The sequence below is a fragment of the Mustela nivalis genome, assembly GCF_964662115.1.
Source record: "Mustela nivalis genome assembly, chromosome: 4".
Taxonomy (NCBI): Eukaryota; Metazoa; Chordata; class Mammalia; order Carnivora; family Mustelidae; genus Mustela; species Mustela nivalis.
The window spans coordinates 103,550,562-103,569,480 of NC_139023.1; the positions used below are offsets into that span (position 1 = coordinate 103,550,562).

General features: G+C 38.5%; 1 protein-coding gene across 1 annotated transcript in view; it reads left to right on the forward strand.

The window, feature by feature from the left end:
* TACR3 (tachykinin receptor 3) overlaps positions 1-18,919 on the forward strand; it is an 86,920-nt gene that overhangs the window by 23,072 nt on the left and 44,929 nt on the right. Inside the window, exons 2-3 of the mRNA XM_082728997.1 lie at positions 16,394-16,582; positions 17,924-18,074. Coding sequence (XP_082585123.1) covers positions 16,394-16,582; positions 17,924-18,074 — 340 coding nt within the window. The remainder of the gene's footprint in view (positions 1-16,393; positions 16,583-17,923; positions 18,075-18,919) is intronic.

Sequence of the window (18,919 nt, forward strand, 5' to 3'; positions counted from 1 at the left end):
CTTGCCAAGGGCTCCTCCCCCAAGAGTTCATCTCCTCACTTCAGATTAGAGCACCCTTTCATCCTTCAGACCTGGCAAGGGGGAACACCCACTCCTCCCACTCCTTGCTATTGCTAGTCCTAAGAATGTTCATTCAAGTTGATTTCCTTTAACACCTTTGTAAAATGGGGTTTGTAACTTAATTTTATAAATGGCCTCTTTATTAAACTCACATCAGTTTTCCCATGCCAATGTGCCATCTGTTTCTCCTGGAGCTCTGACTGATACAATGTAGTAAGTTTGAGCAAAAGGGAACATATTTAGAGCCACTGTAGTAAAGGGTGTGCAGAATTGCAGTTAATCTTGTCAAAAGTGAAGAGACAGTGAAATAATTTAGAAAGATAACTTCGAAGACATTGTGAAGAAAGCTAAGAAAGAGTAACATCAGGGAAACCCATTATGATGATGTTCCAATAGTTTAGGAATTGAGAGCTGGAGGGGAGGGCAGAATAGATTTGGTGGTGTCAGAGGATGAACTGATAAGGTTTATGGTCGTGCAAAGGAAATGAAAAAAATAAAGGAGTTCAGAGTAACTCATATGTACATATGACTAATACAATGAGCACATTTCAAAAAAGTATTCATTTTCCAGATAGGAAAAACCTATTATTGAAACACAAATATATTTTCATATATGCATAATAATATTGATTTTTTTTTTCCTGAAGCCATTCACACTGCCAGAGTAGAAAATGTTTTCACCCACTCTTATAATTCTCTTTAATGTTGCTGTTAGTTAAGGAAAATGTCTGCCAAAACTATTGACTTGTAGTGCCAAGTATAACATGTAGCTTTACTTAATCAGTGCACATAAAAGCCATATAAAACAGGAAGCCAAATAATTATGAGGGGAAGCTAATAGAGGGGAAGTGAATTTTGGCTCAATACCATTTGGTATCTGAGTCATACTTGCAGTACTCTGAAAACTACACAAAGTAGTAAGTAACTTCACTCAGTTGTCCCAATAATATGCTTTCTGTCATATTTCTGATAATAAGGGTCTCAAACTATAATTAGTTTTCAGACAACCTCTCTCTAATTAAATTTAGACTCTCAAAGTTGTGTGGGAGACTACTTTTATCTATTTCAACGATTCATCTGACGTTTATAATCCTTTAATTCACTCAATAAATGGTGACTCATTTTATTCCTGATTCCTGAGTGCCTCAACAACAGAGAGAAGTAAAAAAGAACTTTTACCACTGAAGACAATCTATCATCCCCTAGAGAGTTGTGATTCATCTTTCTCCAGAAACTGTAGTCTGGGCTTTACCTCCTATAGTGATCTAAAACTGGTCTACGGTTTTGACCCTATTGCGTTTTATACATTGACTAAAGCTAGCAAGTGTCCTGAGTCCTCTTTGAAATGTCTATTGTTCCCACCTGGGAGTTTCTTTAGCTCTTATCCCAACTCCTCCACTTTGGGACAACCTTTTGAATTCCCTCTTCATAAAAACTCTTTTCCTAATAAAATGAAATTAAACTGGATTGAATATGTTTTCTTAGTGCCTTGAAAAGAGGCTCAGTATGTATTTTAGGAAGCATATTACCTTATAGTATAAATAGAATATCATGTGTAATTATACTATACACAATTATGTATAGTATATGTATATGTATACTATATTTTATATGTTTATAAAATATAAAATACTGAAAATATTTATAGGTCGATTTAAACTTCAGATATATTTTAATGAAGACATTTCTTCCAGAAAAATAATCTGCCAAGAGTTCAAAACTATTTTCAGGGGGAATTAGTTTCTTAACAAAGAAACTAATTAACTTTCTAATATATGATTGATAACATAAAGGTGACTCTGTGAAAACAGTACTTTCAAAGTGATATATAAAAGTAATGATATATGTTCCCATTATTTTTCCGAGACAATACAGAGATGACACAAAATGTTAGTAAATTGGACTTTTAAAAAGTGATTTAGAGCTTTACAGTATTTTGTGGATGAAATAACCTATTGTGTTCTGACTTTTTAATTATTTATCATCAGAGATAGTATGAGTAACATAAGGTATTCATTAGCAGCAAGTTTTATATTGTCTATTAAGAAAACCACTTCTAGGGGTGCCTGGATGGCTCAGTGGGTTAAGCCTCTGCCTTCGGCTCAGGTCATGATCCCAGGGGCCTGGGATTGAGTCCCGCATTGGGCTCTCTGCTCGGCAGGGAGCCTGCTTCTCCTCATCTCTCTCTGTCTGTCTCTCTGCCTATTTGTGATCTCCCTCTCTGTCAAATAAATAAATAAAATCTTAAAAAAAAAAAAAAAGAAAAAGAAAACCACTTCTAAATTCATGTCTGAAATTTTGAGGAGAAATTGTTCTATGTCATACTCACTAATGAGGTAACATTTCATTATAACTCATTTTGTAATGACTATAAATAGAATTTAAAGATTAAATGATTTATATATAAAGCTTTTAGAATAGCATCTGATACAGGTGTTAGCAATTATTGCGTTTATTGCCAAAAAAGAAAATCTAAATATATATTGGATATAAAATATCAGTGAAGTCATGGTTGATACTTACATCTCCAGTTTCATTTGACACCTCTGTTTTTCCCTCCTCTGTGCTATAGAGAAGCTGGCTTTTTTAGTTCCTCAAATACTTCGTGCTTTCTCTGACTTGAGATTCGCTATTCCACTTTTTCTTCCAGTCCCACCTTCATTCTAATTAACACCTATTTATCATTCCAAACTGATGCTGCTTCCTCACGGAAGCCATGCCTGCTAATATTCTCTACCATCATTTCACCTTTACCCCAGACTAGGTCAAATTCCCTGTCTTATGCTTTATAATTACTAGTACATGTCTTCATAACATCATGGTGTACACAAGGGAGACAATTTTATTTTGCAGACTTCCTGAAGGATTATACTGGAGAGACTAGCTTACTGACAGTACAGGGAACTGGGCTAAACTTCTAAAGGCATTGTAAATGACAGGGTCACCCATGGTACACATAGAATTTTTTTTTTTAATTATAGAATATAAAGTAAGCATAACAAAGAGAAGAAAAATCAAGTTTAGAATCAGAGGATGAAGACTGCTGGTAGATCCTCCCCTCTCCTAAACTTCTAAATCCATTAAAATTTTGAAATCTGAAATGCTTTATATAATTGCATTTGTTGTGGAAATCTTCAGTACAATTTCTCAGCCAGGTCCACAGTGGGTGAGATGAATGTATTCATACAGATTCAAGAACAGAAACAGAGGGCATCAAATAGGTCAGATTGGATTTCACTTTGAAATCATAGGGAAGGGTGCTGAACTTGCCCAGGCCATTACAATAAAACTCCAAGGAAAATTTAACTAAATGTCCCAGAGGCAAAATTTCCTAAGCAACATTTAAGTAGTAATTTCTTAACATATTTGTGACTATCTGAATAATGTATTTCTTCTGTTTTAGACTCTGAACTCCACAAGAGGAGGAATTGTATCTATTTTATTTACCAATATGGCCAAAGATTGTAATACAATCTTGGGGGGAAAAAGCATTCAAGAAATAGTTGAAACAAATAGCTGATATTTGATTAATAAATGAATAGATAGACCTAATGGCCAAATTTATATTGGAAGTAAGTATAGTGAGGGTCAAGTACTTTCACTATTCAGAAATTATTTTTTAAATATCTTCTCCCTCAAATGCCTGTTTATAAATTTTACTTGTAAGAATCAAAAAACTTGGGATCCTTCAGTGGCTCAGTCAGTTACGTGCCTGCCTTGGGCTCAGGTCAGGATCCTAGGATAGAATTTCCTGTCAGGCTCCTTGCTCAGCATGGAGCCTGTTTCTCCCTCTGCCTGCCACTCTCTCTGCTTGTGCTCGCTCGCGCTCTCTCTCTCTCTCTCTGACAAATAAATAAATCTTTAAAAAAATTTAAAAACCTGAATAAACTGATTTCTTTCTCACTTAATAATATTTTGAAGTTCCTATTATATGTATACATATATTTGAATGTATGTATATGTTTATTTTAATAAATACTTGTTCCCTTTAAAATTCACCAAGACTATATTTATAACAGATTAATTGGCTCACTCTTGCTTCTTTAAAACACACAAAAAAACACAAAATAAACTTTGTCTACAAAATGCAATTTCAGAAAAGATTTTATTTCTCTTTAGTGATTTTTCAAAGCAGAAAATGCCTTAGCACGAAAGGCAACTAATCTTAACTTTCAATAGACAATAGCTAAATAGCATTTTATATATGGGCTTTACAGACTAAAACATTGTCTACTGTGGCCAGAAGCAAATTGGAAAACAGTCAAATCCATGTCCTTTCAGGCAAATAGTCTTCGCATTGTTAATATAATCAAGTACCCATCTGAAGAGAACACTGTCTTCTTATCGAAATTTTAAAATTTGCAGAAGCACAAAAAGATCCAGAAACAGAGCTTAATAAAAATGCTAGCAAAAGGAAGAATTATACCAGATATCAAGAGCAATTGCAAAATGGAAAAGGCTTACTTATTGAAAAAGTTATGTCAAAATATCCTGTTTTAGACATGAAAGGACCGGAAAAGATCCTTCAATTATGCCAGAAAAAAAAAAAAATAAGTGGTACAGAATGGATGCTTCTGAGAATTGCAGACTCAAAAGATAATAAAAAGTAATTTTAAACTTGTTTAGGTGATATGCTAATTGGAAGAGTGAAGAATCCAACCTTAGCTATTACATACGAAATAATCATACCAAGGAGACTAACACATTTGAGAATCTATTTAATGAGGGAAGAATGGTAGTGAGCTCAGACAAAAACCTAGGAACAGCTAATGTGATCACATCGAAGATACGTATTTCTTTAAAGGAGAAATAAAAGTCCTGACAATCATTTATGTGATATTATATCTCAGATTGGATCATTTCTTCTCACGGTTCAGATGATATCCATGTGGATGAGCCTAAGGATCATTTTATTTTTTATGCCTACTTTTGAGCAAATTACTACTGCTGGAGAGAGTCACAGAATATGAAATATTGATGCCACAATGAATTCCTAATTACCAATTTCAAATTGATCTTGTCAGCAGAGCCTGGCAATTCTACCTACTTCTTTGGCCAACTGGCTCTCCCTCTCTACAATGTTTCAACATTCCTTTATTTTCCTCAAATTATTAACATAATTAAATCTCCCAGGTAACACCCTATTCCAAGCAGCAATCTTCTCATCCAAACCAAAACAATAGACAATTTACTTACTTCCCTGCTTCCATTCCTTTCTTTCCTTCAGTCCATTCTCCATACTAAAATCTGATTATTCTCTGATCACCTCAACAACTTGCCACAGGACAAAAGACCTACAACCTGCTGTACAACTCCATCTCAAACCACATCGCCCTTCACTTTCTGTTTCTGTTACAGTAGTCTTTACTTTCTCAAGTGCCCAATGCTTCCCTCATCCTTACCCATTGCTTTGGTTTCCTGGGGCTATTGTAACAAAGTCATACAAATGGAGTGATTTAAAACAATAGAATTTTATTGTCTTGATAGTTCTGGAAGCTGAAATCAAGCAGTTGTCAAGGGCCATGCTCCCTCAGAAACCTGTAAGGAAATTCTTCCTTGTCTCCTCCTAGCTTTTTGTGGTTTGCTGACAGTCTTTGGCACTCCTTGGCTTTTTTTTTTTTTTTTAATTTAAATTCAATTAGCCAAAATATAGTACATCATTGGTTTTTGATGTGGTGTTCAGTGATTCATTAGTTGCATATAATACCTAAGGCTCATCACCACACGTGCCCTCCTTAATGCCCATCACCCTGTTACCTCATCTCCTCAACCACCTCCCCTTCCACCACCCTTCCACAACCCTCAGTTTGTTTCCCAGAGTCACGAGTCTCTCATGGTTTCTCTCTCCTTATTTCTTTAGAAATGCATCATTCAGTTAGATGCATTGAAAGACCCGCGGATCCCCTTACCCAAGAATCCAACACTGCCACTGGATGCAATCAGCAAGAGGTTCTTTATTGTTACGCAGGCGCCTGCGGGTGGTCAGCGCGCGCCTGCGGGTGGTCAGCAGCTCCTGCTAGCTGAGCACACCTGGCTGGGGTGGTGCAGGATTTTTATAGACAGGTGCAAACAAGTTTTGGGTGGGACGCAACTGATTGGTTGACAGTTAGAACTTTTGAAAAAGGCATATGTGGAGTTTGCTGATTGGCTTTGGGGACCCGCTCGCGCGGAAGAGAGAGGCGGGAAGGGGGAACAAGCTGATTGGTTCTGAGGGCCCATGCGCGGGAGGAGAGAGGCAGGGAGGGGGAACAAGAAGGGGGAAGGTAGGAATGCCATCATGGCGTCTTCTATTATTTCTATAAGCCAAACAGTTACAGAAGGGCAAAAGAGCAATTAATCACGCAATTAATAACCTAATCTACGCCTAAAAGCCAGCGGTTCACAGAAAAGCAAACAAGCGGTTAGTTATCCTATCTATCTTCCAGGGGAGGGGACTTTTCAGGGCAGGGGTCTTTCATTCCCCCCTTTTTCTTTATCATGGATAGAATCTTCTATCCATTCGCTTGTTCTTGCATGTCCTGCCCTTCCATTGAGCTAGTCTGGGGCTCTGTTTGTTTGAGGAGTTGGTATCGCTGTGTCAGTACCATAGTCTGAACAACAAACAGGCGATCTTTAATGAACTGTACTAACCTGTTTAAGACACAAGGACCAAAAGTTAGAATTAATAACAGAATGATGAGAGGGCCCGTTATAGATGACAACAAAGTAGTAAGCCAAGGCAATCTGTTGAACCAGTTTTCGCGGTGGAGAAGGGTGGAGAGGGGTGCAAGGCATTAGCCCCTTCTCCGTCCTCAGCCAGCCTCCTGCTCCTTCATTTCCCCCTGAACAATCTTGACCCTGAAATCTTTAAGGGAGTTGAAGGTGGAAGGTCTCATCTTCTGTAACTTCTTCATGCTGAATAGGGGCGTAGAGCTGTCCCTACCTGCTCGGGTCAATATTGATCAGGGAAGGAACGTATAAGGGAGTTACAAAGGTGGAGGCAGCTGAATCCAGTGCTGACAGTGAAGAGGCGTCCTTGCGCGCGACAAGGATCGTCTGTCATGGCAAAGTCATTGTAGCAATGGAGTCTCGGCACCAAGTAGAGAAACATGGAACAAAGCAACATATTAAGATTAATAAGGCGATAAGAATGAAAAGCCCGAAAAAGAGATTCGGCCATAGTCCTCCTTCAAATTAGGAACTTAACCATTTACTGAGAGAGAAGGATCTTGTAGGGCCTTAATCTGGGTGTTCATATCCTTTATTATTCCTGTGACATTTTTGTGATAGTCTGGGATGTATACGCAACATTCTGTCTTGATAATTGCGCATGTGCCATCCTGGGCTGCTGTCAGGACATCCAAGGCCATCCTATTTTGTAGGACTGCCTTGCATATCTGTGACACTTCAGTATTAAGCTGGGAGATGCTATTTAGTGAATCATTGAGTGCCTTTGTAGTATATTTATTAAGGGCTTCTACATGCCACATGACATTCTCTAGTCCCGCAGATGGAACAAAGATGGATGCTAAGTGATCATACCATTTAAAAACAGATTGTGTCCATCTTTGTTTCAAGTTGGGGAGATTAGCTGGAGTTGTGATGGTTTTAGTAATGCGCCCATGGATCCAGGCAAATCCTAAAGTACAGCGACCTATCCACCCTGGAGGAAGCCAGGGCCACAGGTTGGTTCCATATATCCAGTGGGTTCCGTTTGGAGCTGGCCATCTGATGCCAGGTCACCTTGCCCAATCAGTAGCAAACCGGTCAGTAGCCTGGAGTACTATTACTTGGGAACACATTTCTAGTGAGCCATCCTAGACATCTTGTGTTATTTGCCCAAGTACCACTCGTATGATTCTTGTTCCCAGCATAAAACTGCCTTCTGACTGAGCTGTCCAATCATGGGTGTAAGACACAGATGTGTATCCCAGATTTGATATATGCCATCCTTAGTATAGCGATGAGGAGGGTTTTGAAACTTCGGCCCATATTGGATTGGGGAGTTATGGCTTGATAGCAATCCCCTTTCTTTCCAAATAGCTCCATGGGCATGTAGTACCAGGAAAGCATATTTGGAGTCAGTATAAATGTTAATTCTTAGGCTTTGGCAATTGCAAAGTGCTAGTGAGCACTATGGCACACATAGCTTTTCTTATTTTTTTCTATGAAAACTACTGTCATCAGAAAACCAACTGTCATTCATATTTTTAACAGGGGCATCTTAAATCTGGACAAATAGAGTAAGCAAGATCAATAACTTTTGAACATTTTTGCTCTATAGAGAAAGAAGTACAGTGGTCAGGTTCAGGCATACAGGTAACTAGGTTTAAAGTTTGACAAATTTTAAGTATTAATTCTGGCATATCTATAAGTATAGTCCAATATTTAATAAGTCGGCCTCCATCATCCATTGGTGGCCTTTGGCTTCTAAGACAAATCTGGACCTGATGTGAAGTCATTACAGTCAAGGACTGTTTTCTAGTGAGCTTTGAGGCTCTTTTTATGAGGAGGGCTGTTCTATGCTTAGCTAAAGCATCTGTTTGCAATTGCACCTCAACAGAGGTGGCCTCTAGGATAAATATGACTAAGGGGTGAAACCAATAAGACGACCTTTGAGTGGTCCAGCTTTAACAATATCCTGATTACAGAGGATCATTGTCAAGTGGGAGAAAACTTGTCAAAAGATAAGGGGAGTCCCTCATGGATCATCCAATCCACTCATAAAGAAAGTAGGGTCATCCATTATCTCCACAAGTCCATAGTTAATCCTATGGAGTGCGGTATGCTGGCTTTTAGACAATTTCATTATTCCAGTTATTTCATCATGTGCCGTGGGGTCTGCTAATATCCCCACAAAACAGTAAGATTGACTAAAGAAGCGATTGTACAACTTCTCTGAAGTTTATCTCAAATTGTTTAGCTTAGGTAAACATTTAAAGACAATCAAATCTAGAATTTAACATTCATAAAGGTGTGTTACTAAAACAATTTTTCTCTCTAAAATAACCCTCATTTCCAGAGATAGCCAAATCAAGACTAATTCACTTGTGAAACAAGTCCAGTTTTAACAAACTTGGCCTAATTATTTACATAAGCTCAGCAAGAACAGTGACTGTGATCAATAGATCTTTTAGAATCTGCTTTGCTGGAACTTTGTATAAGGAATCTCTAGGTTGAACTTTTAGTAGCCTCTCCAGGCCAGAAGCCAAGCCCTGTACTTGCCATGAGGCATGCCTGCAATGCCTTTGGGCGAATTCCTTTTCCCGAGACTGCACCTACCAAGGAGTGACATTCTTTACTCACCTGGTGAGGCTGCTGGGAACTCTGTAAGCAAGGTATCAGGCCAACAGTCCCAAGGGGCTTTATGGCTCCAGGTTTCATAAAGTCAACCTTAGTTCCTTAAAGCTGTCTGGTCATATCTGAGTCTTTTCAAATATGACATCCCAGTCAAAGCCTTGGTAAAATAACCAGTTTCCAATTCTTTCCTGTTACAAGGAGAACAGATTCTTATTGAACTTATGCAAATGACTGATTGCCATGGAAGAAAGAATACTTACTGAGATCTTTTGGTTTCAGAGGGTTCAGATAGAGAGAAAATTTGAATGCCTTGAGCACTTTTACATCTCTATAAGTTACAGATAACTAGGAGGGAGTATCCCTAGTCTGTAAGAGCAAACAGTAGAGAGAACCAGCAATGTTTAAAGTAAGATAAAACAGTAAGAGACATAACATTATCATCTTTTAGTTCATTTAGTCCCATATTACTAATTCTGGTGAATGCGGCTTTAGTCCGTTTTGGAAATTCTTACCCATTTCAGTTTTAGGATTTTCAAGTATATCAAATATCTGTAAAAGTCCTTTATAGGAATCTCCTTGAAGATAAAACTCATTTTACAAGAGAATTAAAACAATTATAAATGACGAAAACTCAGAATGGATATGGTTAGAGCTAAAGAGACACGGGAGTTTACAATTTAGCTGCAAGGAAATCAGATTATTTCTGTGATACATAACATTTCCATAATTACAGTATCAAGCGATGATCTCTCAAAACGTTAAACTTTAGGAAGTGCATAGAATCTCTAGAATAGTTATAGCATTTTCCCAAATGTAACCCAAGGTTTATCATTGGTTCAGTAGTACTTCATGAGCAACTTCGCATACCTTTAACCTGAGTTAAAGAGATTTACAACTTAAATCTTGTCAACATTTGCTAAAATCTTAGAAAGTTCTAAAGCACATGCCTAAATATAATTAGGGATGTTAAACACCTGATAAAACTGAACATAGAAACTCGTTTTTCTGGGCAGGCAAAGAAAAAACCATTTACATTTTCTTAACAGCAGATAAATTGATCTAAGAAAACATTGTCCTTTTGAACAGAGAATTTCAGTCTTGTACCAATGTACCTTTAAAACCCATTCATTTCAATCTTAATCCTTTCTTGACCATAGATAAAATTCCTTTTCTGAAGATTTCCCTTCACAAACCTTCTACAACTTTCCTTTGCATTCAGGTTTTGTCCCAAGCCATTTCCTTCTAAACAACCATTTCATTTAGGACAAAATTATCTTTCCTACATATCTCCTATTTTCCTACATACAGAGTTTCCTTTTATTTCCATCAGTCTTAGTTACACTAAGCAGAACTTTGTATTCTTAGAAACACCTTTAGTTATTAACCAATTGTGAACTGTTACAACAGAATTCTTCAGGTGGCAATTTATGAATCAGTTAAGTGGAAAACAAGCTTACCAGCAGATTTAAATACTCTTAGTTTCTTTGCAGTAAGAAGTCAAAAGCACAAACCTACATCCAGTAATTTATGACTTAGTATTTTATCCTGTTTGGTTAAGACCTAGATGTCCACAATTCAATTCCATTTGTCATCCAAGCAAAACTTAAACTTTCAGGTTACCAAAGACTTTGAAAGCTACTTCAGCAATTACCCATTAGAACTTTGAGATAGACAATTAACCATCAGTTTAGTCATTTCTTTGCTAACAAATTTTAACAAGTAACACAAGCTTATCTGACCTTCAGTAAATTTTGAAGTTTCACATTTACTGCTGATAACTTAAAAGACACGTCTTTCTTAATTAAACCAACAAACTTAACTTAGTTCCAATACTGATTTGCGTTCCACCTGGGCCCACTCCGCTTTGAATGTTTACCTGAGACATGCGTGGGAAGATCTGGAGTGGGGGTGTTAGGCCCAGGGGGGGGCTCTTCTTGCTCCTTGACAGTGAAAAGAGAAGGAGCCGTGGTGCATGATCTAGAGGCCAGTCATGCAGGCTGCACACACGTTGGTACAGAAACATGTAAGGGGGAAACAGAAGAAACAAAGTGCTACCAGGAGGCAGAGAAAAGATTACCAGTTTTAGAGCTCATAAGCCCCAACAGAGGAGCAGAGGCCATGCTTTCCCACCAGCAAGGGGGGAGGGGTTAGGCAGTCCAAGTCAGGCCAGAGAACACAAGGAAACTTCCCCGAAACAAAGAGTTTCGGCAGCTGCTTGGGAATATTCCTTATGGTCTCTGTCTCGAGTTAGACTAACCCCAGTTGGCTCCAGTTATAGCCATTTACATGGGAACTGAGTGAGGGAGAAGCCCCCCACATCTATTAGGAGAAACAGAGAGAAATAAAGCCAGAGTCCCCTTAAACAGAATGTAACCTTCATGACCAGTACAAGGAACATATATCCACATTTAAAGACATAACATGGAGACATGCATGAAGACATACATTGTTGGCCTCCATTCGGAGTCAAAGAAAACACCAAGGACAATAAGCAAGACACACAAAACAATTAACAAGAAGGCGCTGCGCGATTTCGGTACAAAACCGAAAATACAAATTCAACCGGCCTAGGGGAACCACGAGGTCTCCCTTTGGCGGACAGAACCAGCCCAGGGGAACCAAAAGGCTCCTCTGCGGCGGACAGAACCAGCCCAGGGGAACCAAAAGGCTCCTCTGCAGCGGACAGAACCAGCCAAGGGGAACCAAAAGGCTCCTCTGCGGCGGACAGAACCAGCCCAGGGGAACCAAAAGGCTCCTCTGCGGCGGACAGATCCCTGGGGCGTCCCCCAGGGTGGCAGGGGAGAAGTCCGAGTTCGTCAACTCCTTCTCAAGCTGCCTACAGAATACAGAGCAACAACGCGCGCTGTTGTACAGTCCTATTCTGCTACCCGCAGAACAGGCAGAACAGAGGCCTCACAAGACGAGAGACAAACAAGAGCACGAGACAGGAGACAAAAACACATAGTTATTAAAATTTAAATGCTGGCCAGCTTACCTCCCAGTGGGAGTCGGTTGGATCCGTGGGCAGGAGTCCGATGATCTCGGTGGGACCTCCAAATGAAAGACCCGCGGATCCCCTTACCCAAGAATCCAACACTGCCACTGGATGCAATCAGCAAGAGGTTCTTTATTGTTACGCAGGCGCCTGCGGGTGGTCAGCGCGCGCCTGCGGGTGGTCAGCAGCTCCTGCTAGCTGAGCACACCTGGCTGGGGTGGTGCAGGATTTTTATAGACAGGTGCAAACAAGTTTTGGGTGGGACGCAACTGATTGGTTGACAGTTAGAACTTTTGAAAAAGGCATATGTGGAGTTTGCTGATTGGCTTTGGGGACCCGCTCGCGCGGAAGAGAGAGGCGGGAAGGGGGAACAAGCTGATTGGTTCTGAGGGCCCATGCGCGGGAGGAGAGAGGCAGGGAGGGGGAACAAGAAGGGGGAAGGTAGGAATGCCATCATGGCGTCTTCTATTATTTCTATAAGCCAAACAGTTACAGAAGGGCAAAAGAGCAATTAATCACGCAATTAATAACCTAATCTACGCCTAAAAGCCAGCGGTTCACAGAAAAGCAAACAAGCGGTTAGTTATCCTATCTATCTTCCAGGGGAGGGGACTTTTCAGGGCAGGGGTCTTTCAGCATCATTCAATTCTCCATCTTTGTATGGCCTTCTCCATATGTTTCTCTCTGCTGCCAAATTCCTCCTTTAAATCAATCATATTGGATTAAGACCCACCCTAATGACCTTATTTTGACTCAGTTGCCTTTATAAAAACTCAGTTTCCAACTAAGGTCACATTCTGTGGTACAAAGGTTCAGGACTTAAGCATATCTTTTTGAGAGACACACAAGTCAACCAATAAAAATCCATTAACACGGGAGTTTTTCACAGGTTCTTTGTTCTTCCACATATCTTCTGGCAATCTTTATTCTTCTGCTACCCTGCCTAGTCACCTTTCCAAGTTTCAACCCAGAATGACTTTTCTTAAGGAAGACTGAGTCACAATGTAAATATGTTTTTCCAATATATAGCCATTCGCATGGCTATATATTGCTTGCCTTTGTAACCCTTGTCATATTTGGAATTTTATGTTTATTTTACATTATTTGGTTAGTATCTATCTACTTCACTGGACTCTGAGCTCTGTGAAGGTCATTTCTCTTCAGTGTTGGATCACTATACGTCTAGAATACTACAATAGTATAATACTACAATAGGCATTCAGTAAGTGTTCAGCTGAATGAATAATGGATCAAACCAGAAATGACAAAAACATCAACTTGAATTTCCTAATTTTCACTAAATTTTCCCATTTTCACTAAAGTGTTAGTTAATGAGAATATAAATTGATTGTTTTCATATATTTCATATAAAGCAATATTCTCCCTGCCAAGAAATAATTTCTATAATAGAGAGTAATTCACCAAAACCATCAGTAAAGAACTTGTACTGTTTTTTTAATTATTTGTGCTGTAGTAACTGTACAGGACTCTAACCCACTCATGTCACTCAAATTCTCTTTTTAGTCTCAAAAAATCAACAGTTCCAAACATCCAAATTGCCTTCATACACTTCCAGGGCAAACAAAAAAGCAAAAGATTATGATGGAGTTGAGGAATATTCAGTTCAGTACAACAAAATTTATTGATAAGTGCTGTGCTTGGCTCTAGAAACACCCACTAAGCAACAAGTCAATAGAAGAAGAGAAATGTTGTGGTGAATCATAATCAGCAGCAGTGGAAACAGAAATGCCCACCTACAAATATTACCTTTCTATGCTTTAATATTGCACCTGCACACTTTTAGATTCCAAGGCAAAATGTGATTCTTTGGATGGCATCTATCTTGTGTATTTTCCTTTCTCTTCCACAATTCCTTATATGAGTCATATTCAAAGCTATGGTCTATAAACATACAGACTTTGAAGACTGGCAGAACTGGTTTAGCATTCTAGCTCTTAATATCTGGGTCATTCTGAACTTTAATGTCTTTAAGCTTCACTTACCTATAAAATAGAGATAATATTATTTGGTTGATTAGATTGTTCTGGATATTAAATAATGTATATTATAAATTGCCTGCTCATGGTTCGCAATCAGTAATGTGCTATTATTCACCAAAATAATCACAAAAGGTACATTTTAAACTATTTTCAGTTTCAAACATAAGCATCTTCTTTTCTTGTGTGGTTCACTTAATCTTCTGAAACTATGATACTGTTTTTATGATTTTTTTCATACCTAACATTCACTTATTCCTATTAGCTGACATACATAATACTAACTTTAGTTGAATTTACTTAAAGAAAACATCCTTAGTTTATTATTTGTAGTATATAGATAAGTTCCAATATATCTATTAAAGGTCCAATTCTTATAGTTATAAAACAAAGAGCAATAAGCAAATTAATAAATTATCCTTATTTTAAAATATTTATTCTTAAGATTAAAATGTTTGGGTTTAATATTCATTCTTTGATTAAATTGTTGCCTTTGAAAATTTTGCATAAATCAAAAAATATTTGAGAAACACAGAATGGTCAATAGTAAAATAATTTAAATAATGTTTCATTGATAGTAATGTAGAAATATAATTAATTTTTTGTATAATTTGTAACTAATTTTCTGCTCTATTAGACAGAATTTGGCAATCAGACATATTATTTAAAACTTTAAATTGATTCTCCCAGACGTAATTACTATTTTACCAAGTGGATATAGCTTGACTTTTGCTACCATATTCAGAGTTTACAATTTCCCACAAATTCGCACTTTAAAAGCCAAGTATATTTTCCTACAACTATCATGTTGTACATAGTTATATATGATGAGGGAGCAGGAGGCTGGCTGAGGACAAGGCAAAAGCTGGCGCCTTGCACCCCCTCTTCACCCTTTCCCCTCCATAAGTGTAGCATCCCTCAGGCAGCCCTGACTGCCATGAACAATAAGCAAATAGTTAACTTGCAGAGCTCACAATCCTGCTAGACAGGAGTCTCCCTTGGCTTACAAATGTCCTAAATCTCACTAACAAAGACAATTGATAGCAGGATTGTGACACCCCACCAAAAAGTCTCCCAACTATCTTAATGTTAATGGCTGGGCTAAAGACAACATTGATCCAGCAGCAAGGGCAAGGCCTCCGGCAGGCCTGGAACATCCTGGCACCTTGTAGGCCCTCTTTAGCATATGAAAACTCCACTGAAACCTCTCTTCCCCTCACCTTCCCCCAGCCTCGGTACATAACCTGCCATCCCTCACAACCCGGGGCAGCAGCTCTTCCTGCTTTAATAAACCACCATTTTGCACCAAAGATGTCTCAAGAATTCTTTCTTGGTCATCGGCTCCGGAACTCAGCCCACCAAACCTCACCTAGGTTCTAGAACTTCATCATATAGATACTGTGAAGATTTTCATGATAAACCAAGAATTCAATTTTAGAGATAATAGCAAGGCAGAGCCTGCCTCAGTCAGACTTGACTTATTCATTATTATCTGAATCATGAACTTGTCTGTTGATATTTTTAAATGGAGTTGTTGATGATATCCTTTATAGGGGTTCCTCATCTTTGTCAGTCATAACCATATTAGTTCTCCAGAATTTTCTTGTAAACAGTTGAACATACAGAAGAAAAAGGGAGGCCTTGAGGTACAGAACTCATATTTTTAAGCACTTACTACGCACTTTTCCACTTCCATTGAGCAGACATTTACGAATTCTGATAATGTGTTAGGCATAGCACCAAATAATCGATAACTTTCACTTATATTATTTCTATTAATCTTGACTTCACCTCTATGAGGCAGGTGTTCTTATTTCTATTTTTAAAATAATGAAGCTGGGTTTCAAAAAGGTTAAATAAGTGACAGAATAGGATTTGAAATTTAATCTGCCTGATCCTTAAAACTATGCCATGATTGTTATTCTATGTTACCTATACATAAGCAAAATCCTCCTTAACTTGCTTACCAGAGAAATAACTCCTTTGAAACTTCATTTTTAACTCTGTACCAAGAGAGACAAAAAAAAAAAAAAAAAAAATGGTTTTGTTTGTTTTTATATAGGTATATGGCCATTATTGATCCCTTGAAACCCAGACTGTCTGCCACAGCAACCAAGATCGTCATTGGAAGTATTTGGATTCTAGCGTTCCTACTTGCCTTCCCTCAATGTCTTTACTCCAAAATTAAAGTCATGCCAGGCCGTACTCTTTGCTATGTGCAATGGCCAGAAGGTCCCAAACAACATTTCATGTAAGTTAATTCTCTATTGTGGTTTTCAATTCAACTTATTAAAATACTTGAAGAGCTACAGGTTGGGAGCAACAATTAAGCAAATAAGACATAAGCATTTCCCTTAAGGGTTCACACATTAGTTGGGGAAAAGATATTAAAATATTATGACTGGCTCAGTCGGTAGAGCAACTCTTGATCTCAGGGATGTGAGTTCAAGCCCCATATTGGGTGTAGAGATTACTTAAAACTAAAATCTTTTAAAAAGGCGGGGGGGGGGGGAGGCTAAAATACTACCATATAATATGATCAGTAAGTTTTGTTAAGTTTCAAAGGTTTCTATTAGGAAATATTTGATGACATTTATATGGGGTTGAATTAGGGAATTTCCTGGAGGAAGTGATAAGATCCCTGGAGATGAAATCATTACACAAACAAAAGCAGGGTTCCTATTGATTGAGGAAAGAATGGGAAGGGAAAAACTGAAGCCCAAAGGTGTGGCTTGCCCTTTTATAAAATCCTGGCCAGGGAAAGGCAGTTCTGGAAGCTAAACTAGAGTTTATACAAACTCTAGTTGTATGGTTATATTATCAGTAGCCCACCTATTCTTCCCTAACTGCATTCTTATGATTTTAATTGAAAGCTATGAAGTCCTAGAGTCGAGTTTGCTAATTTATAGTATCATGACACTATAAATTAGTGTGTGACTAACACATCTGAATGTTATTTACCAAATTAATAATGCTATCAGATGTGTCAGGACATTGGAAAAATGAATGTAAATGTAATTACCTGATTTTTTAAATTACAGTCATATAACTTGTGGATCCAAAGTGGCTTAGAGTAGTTACATTTTTTTATTTGGATAAAAAACAATTTGTTTCAAATATGACCGGTGTTGCAGAGATATATAGAACAATTTTACATATGAGAAAATATCTCTCAGTTGATTCATCTCTTTCTCTCTGATGATAATTTAATTATATTAATTCAACCAATTACCAAGCAGAAAAATGGCATTCATCCTGAACCTCTAGGCAGGGAGAACCTGGGTAGCAGTCTAAATCAGCATTGCAATGCAGCTAGAGTTTTTGCATATGAATCAGAGATTGACAAGAATCAACTGGTAGCATTTGGGTGACAGTAGTAGGCAATAACATCATATCTTGACAGATTTGGAAGGCAGCTATGCTCACCACTATACCACCAATGCATATCTTGACAGATTTGGGAAATGATAACTTGGAGAAAATGTGGAAATAATCTTTGGAATTTTCTATTGTGATTTAAAAGGTAATGAATGCAAAGTTCCATATGCAGTATCAACATGTGGGTTGTTTTTTTTTTTTCCATTTTTTGCAGTTACCATATTATTGTCATTATACTGGTGTACTGCTTTCCATTGCTCGTCATGGGTGTCACATACACCATTGTTGGAATTACTCTCTGGGGAGGAGAGATCCCAGGAGATACCTGTGACAAGTATCATGAGCAGCTAAAGGCTAAAAGAAAGGTACTGTTCCATATTATTTTACATAGGATTTATGTATGTAGCCCAACAGAGAGGGGAAAACCTAGTCATAGCATTTTAACATGATTGGATGCTTTACTCTCATTTTTTGCCTGTTTTCTTTCTTTCTACCCATTTTTTCTTTTAGTATATGTCTTCTATAAGCACTGTCTATGTACAACATCGGTTCCAGATTAGACAATCACTTTCTTACAGCAGAACTTGTACAACCTTTTGCAGAGTGTTCTCAATTACTCCACCTGAAACTTTTGAAATCTCACTTGAAGTCCCAGTGATTATATTTCTGCAGTTGTAGCCCCCCCACCCCCGCCAAAGACGACCATCAGAGTCCAGAGTCAAAGCCAAACAGCAAGGGTCGTTTATTACGAGTTCGAACCCGGACCTCCACGCACTTGTTGCTGGTGACGCTAAGAGGCCCTGAGCTCAGGATCACATCACTTTTTATACATTATTTTGGGGAGGCAGGGACTTAGCATACATCATAGCTTGTAACAAATCGCTACATACCACGGGCAAATCAAAAAGGAACTCTATAATATGACTGGCGCGCTACAGAGAGGAAAAAGGGCTGGGAACAGATTTTTGGTTAGGTCAAGAGGCTGTCATTCTTCAAACTGCTGAGTTGGCACCGCTAGGGTATGTGTCACCTCAGGATTGGTCGGGGTCTCCCTGTCAAGCCGCAGGGCACCAGATGGTTATTATCTCTTGGCCCAGAGCCAGATGGGGGGCCCAGGAGCAGTCATTCTGTTACATCCAATTCCAGGTGGGGGTTTCTCTGGCGTCAGATGGCTGTTATCTCTTGGACCAGAGCCCGATGGGGGGCCGGA